The sequence below is a fragment of the Rhagoletis pomonella genome, unplaced genomic scaffold (genome assembly GCF_013731165.1).
Source record: "Rhagoletis pomonella isolate Grant_MI unplaced genomic scaffold, Rhpom_1.0 Rhpom_scaffold_10328, whole genome shotgun sequence".
Taxonomy (NCBI): Eukaryota; Metazoa; Arthropoda; class Insecta; order Diptera; family Tephritidae; genus Rhagoletis; species Rhagoletis pomonella.
In genome coordinates, this window is record NW_023468854.1 from 1 (window position 1) to 4,955 (window position 4,955).

The 4,955-nt window shown below is 47.7% G+C and overlaps 1 protein-coding gene across 1 annotated transcript; it reads left to right on the forward strand.

The window, feature by feature from the left end:
* Positions 1–270: 270 nt before the first annotated feature.
* LOC118756443 lies at positions 271–3,640 on the forward strand. Its single transcript, XM_036491206.1, has 2 exons — positions 271–3,555; positions 3,632–3,640. Exons 1-2 carry the CDS (start codon positions 271–273, stop codon positions 3,638–3,640), a joined length of 3,294 nt encoding a protein of 1,097 aa, XP_036347099.1.
* Positions 3,641–4,955: the final 1,315 nt, after the last annotated feature.

Consider the following 4,955-nt stretch of genomic DNA (forward strand, 5'->3'; position numbering starts at 1 on the left):
CAATCGGACTTTTGTAATAATACGCTTTTTCGCTTTTGTACGCAACATATTGGTCCTTCGTCCCGGATCGCGTTGATTAATTTGGGTCAAAATACGGTCCTTAAATACGTTTTAACAAGCTTGTACTGGCTTAAGAACATTTAAAACCAAGAGCAAAAACGCTTATAAATTGATTTCCACGCTCTCGCATGCATAAGTGCGATTTTAAGCGCAAACTTCGTAACAACATTTACACGTGTGTGACATAACCCCAATTGTATACATCACGCCATGTCCAAAGTGAAGGTGCGTGATTCTGCATTAAACGCAATCAAACGATATGTTGTAATCAGCAAAAATGATGCGTTGGCATTGGACAAAGAAGCAGTAGAAACGTATCTTCAGCTTCTCGAGGAGCAGTGGGTCAGATTCGCTGACGCTCAACAAGAAGTAGAGTTGTTGTGCGGCGAAGAAAGTGCGCCGGTTGAAGAGCAATCACGCACGCAGGCAGAAGAGTGGTACATCACAGCAAAGGCGAATTTTAAACGCCTCATCGGAAGCCCTGAGCAACCGCGCCCTTCCACATCAACAAGTTTCACGTCCTCGCCAGTTCAACTGCCCAAGTTACAGCTGCCGACTTTCAGTGGAGACCCTACAAATTGGTTAGCCTTTTTCGACGCGTTCCAGTCGCTCGTACACACGAACGCGAGTTTGTCTGCTAGTCAAAAATTGCATTATTTGCGCAATTGTCTTCAAGGTGAGGCGCTCCAACTTGTAAGCAGTCTACAGATTTGTGATGGCAACTACAATGCTGCGTGGGATCTACTCACCACGCGTTACAAGGTTTTGCGTGTCATGGTTGATGGTCACTTCAAAGCAATTTTTGCAATTGAAAAGGCATCTCGAGATACTGGTAAGGCCATTAAGCAAGTTTTAAACGCTACCATGCAACACGTTGGCTCGCTACGTGCTTTAGGTCGGCCTGTGGAGTTTTGGGACGATTGGCTTGTCCACCTTACCGTTTCGAAGTTGGCTTACGAAACCCGGAAACAATGGGAGCTGTCATTGGTGAGGGATGTTTTACCTACTTTTGAAGAGTTGGTCGAGTTTTTGGAAACACGTGCGCGTTCGCTAGAGATGGTATCGACGAGTGGTGCGCTGTCAACCTCAGCGCAAGGAGCGCGCCAGCTCAGCAAAACTGCGGCGAAGACTACAACAAACGTGCTCCATGCGATTGGTGAGCAACACACCTCCTCATCCAACCTGGTTGATGCAGGAGCCAGTTCACCCTCATGTTTCCATTGCAACGCCAAACACAAAATTTACGCCTGCCCAACTTTCCGTAAATTAAATGCTGCTGCCCGGTTTGCATTGGTCAAGAAACATAATGTTTGTCTCAACTGTCTGAGCAAAGGCCACTTTCAAGCAAAATGTCGCAGTTTATCAACTTGTAACATATGCCGTCGTCGTCATCATACATTACTACACGGCTGCCGCGAAGATGACACGACCAGCGATGAGCTGAATGTACACGCTTCTCCGTTTGTAAAGCAGCAAGGCAATCTACTTGTGCAACAATCGACTACGTCATCTACAATCGATGACTCTACTACGGCGCGTATACATAATGCTAGCTCGGATGTACCGCATTCTGGTTGCGTAGCATCTCACGTCGCTGAAGCTGACAAGGCAATTTTATTGGCAACCGCAGAAATATATTTGCAAGATCATGCAGGTCGATGGCAACCTGCTCGGGTGTTGTTTGACAACGGCTCACATGCATCCTTCGTGACAGAGGCCTGTATTCAACGCCTCCGTCTACAAAGGAAACCTTCGGCAGCTCATGTCACAGGTATTGGTTCAACAGATGGCGGTAAAGTTAAGGGTGAGACTATTCTTTCACTTGCGCCCCGATCTCTTGACCAGCATTTCACAATCAACTCGCTTATTTTATCGAAGATTACAAACGATCTTCCCAGCGTTTGTGTACAGATGTCGTCTTGGCCGCACTTACGAAATCTCGCTCTTGCTGATCAGCATTACGCCAAACCTGGTCCTATTGATGTGTTAATAGGGATGGATGAGATGGATAAATTCCTGTTAACCGGTCTCTGCAAAGGGCCACCTGACACACCCATGGCGCAAAACACAGTTTTCGGTTGGGTACTTTTCGGAAAGGCCATGCGTTCATCCAGCCCAAGTGCGGGAGTTTTATCCCTGCACTGTGATGAGCAACTCATCCGAATGGTGAGTAAGTTTTGGGAGCTCGAAGAGTTTCCCCCCAAGCGATACTTAACTGTCGAAGAGGAGGCTTGTGAAGGGCATTTTCGCAAGCATTGTCGCCGCGCTGAAGACGGTCGTTACATCGTACGCCTACCGTTAAAGGAATCCGTGCCTTTAGGTGAGTCGAGAAACATATCCGTAAGAAGTCTGCTAAGAATGGAAAAACGTTTCGCTGTTGATGAGGAGCTACGCCGTCAATACGCAGAATTTATGCAGGAGCTTTTAAATATGGGCCACATGGAGCTCGTAGGCAACGCTCAACCGCATAAAAGTTACTACATGCCACACCACGCTGTAGTAAAGAACACCAGCTCCACCACTAAACTGAGAGTGGTGTTCTACGCCTCATGTAAAACCACATCCGGTTTCTCGCTCAACGATGCACTAATGATAGGCCCGCAATTACAAGAGGATCTGTTTTCTATAATGGTGCGGTTCCGGACTCATCGTTACGCAATAATGGCCGATGTCGAAAAAATGTATCGACAGGTATACGTGGCAGAACAAGATGTGGACTACCAACGCATAGTTTGGCGTGACGACCCAACCGAACCTATCCGGGACTATCGCATGCTTCGTGTAACCTACGGCGTCGCCGCAGCTTCCCACTTGGCCGTACGATCTCTGCACCAATCCGCTTTGGATGCCATCGAAACGCACAAAGAAGCAACTGTTGTCATCATGCGCGACTTCTACATGGATGATCTTCTCACAGGCTCATTTTCTGTCGACAACCTCATGAAGCTACGAAATGACGTTACCATAGTTCTGTCTAACGCTGGCTTCGAATTACGGAAGTGGGCTACAAATTGCGACGAGCTTAGGGAGAAAATACCGCATGCGTCAAAGCAAATTTCACATCTGTTAGCTGACGGCGATGAAGTACGCACCCTAGGAATCATTTGGAACACAAGCGACGATTGTTTATCGATTGCAGTGAATTTGACCCCACTGCCTGCAATTCTCACGAAAAGAGTTTTTCTCTCAGATTCGAGTAAAGTTTTCGACCCACTCGGGCTAATCGCGCCGTGCACTATACTCTCGAAAATTTGGCTCCAGCGAATCTGGCGAGCGGACGTTGATTGGGATGAACCGGTGCCCGCCGATGTCGCTGAAGGGTGGCTCTCTCACCGTCAGCAACTACCTAAACTCACGGCTCTTAAGCTAAATCGTTGGATTGGTACCAGTGAAATCGTCGAGCATGCTGAATACCACGTTTTCACGGATGCATCTCAACGTGCCTACGCTGCGGTACTCTACTGCCGCACGCAACTACCCGATGGAACTTTTAAGGTAGTTCCAGTCGCCGCGCGCGCGAAGGTCGCACCTTTAAAAAGTACTACTCTCCCACGTCTGGAATTGTGCGCAGCGCATTTAGGCGCCAAGCTTGTCAAGCAGGTTCAGTTGAGTTTCGGTTGCAATATGAAAAATTTATACGCGTGGACCGACTCAACTATAACGCTAGCTTGGTTACAGAGTCACCCAAGTCGATGGTCAGTCTTCGTTGCGAATCGCGTAGCCGCAGTACAAGAAGTTCTAGCTCCTGAGTGCTGGAGACACGTCCGCTCAGAGCACAATCCAGCTGACTGCGCGTCTAGAGGCTTGGCTCCGTCGAATCTACTCGCCCATTATCTTTGGTGGCAAGGGCCAAGTTGGTTAGCTGAAAATGACGATCAGTGGCAGCATCAAGCAACAGAAGATTTGGAGTTGCTGACAAGGCGTAACTCGAACATAAGTTCCGAATTACGAGCGACCAAATCCGCATCACACCTCACCCAAACTGCAGAAGATTGGGAACTATTTTCAAGGTATCATTCGTATATTAAACTCAAGAGAATTACAGCCTATGCTCTACGTTTCGTCAACAACTTAAGAACAATTAGCAGTCAACGCACTACTGGCGCCCTCACCAGCAGTGAAATTCTCCACGCTGAAAATGCACTGGTAAAGTATATCCAAACTAACGCTTTTCCAAAGGAAATTACTTGTTGCAGGTTAACCAAACAAATACCATTACGAAGTCGTCTAATCCGCCTTCAACCATTTTTGGATGTTGATGGCATTCTCCGTGTTGGCGGACGAATAAAACGAGCTTCTGTCTCCACCGACGTCAAGCACCCGATAATCTTACCGAAGAACTCGTCGCTGGCGAAACTCATAATATCCGATATTCACCGCAGTACGCTCCACGCCGGCCCGCAAATCATGCAAACAGTTCTACAACGTCGCTTTTGGGTTCTGGGTTCTCGTAATCTTGTTCGCGCAATCTACCACAAATGTGTAAAATGTAAACGCATTAACCGCCGACCGTTGGGTCAAGTAATGTCGGATCTACCAAGCAGCCGCCTTACGAGTTCTCGATGTTTTCTGCACAGCGCCGTCGACTTTGCGGGACCCTATTTTATAAAGTTTTCACGAGCCAGAGGAGCCAAATCATGCAAGGCGTATATATGCAGTTTCATATGCATGAGTACTGGTGCAATGCACCTCGAGCTCGTTGGAGATCTCTCTTCACCTGCGTTTGTCGCCGCTCTCTCTAGATTTGTAAACAGAAGAGGTTATTGTCAGCATGTATACTCGGACAACGGCACTAATTTCGTTGGTGCCGAAAGAGAGTTATACGCCGCCTACCGCCGTTGCATGAGAGATGAAAGGCTTACCTCGTATTTGGCGAACATGCAAATAACATGGCA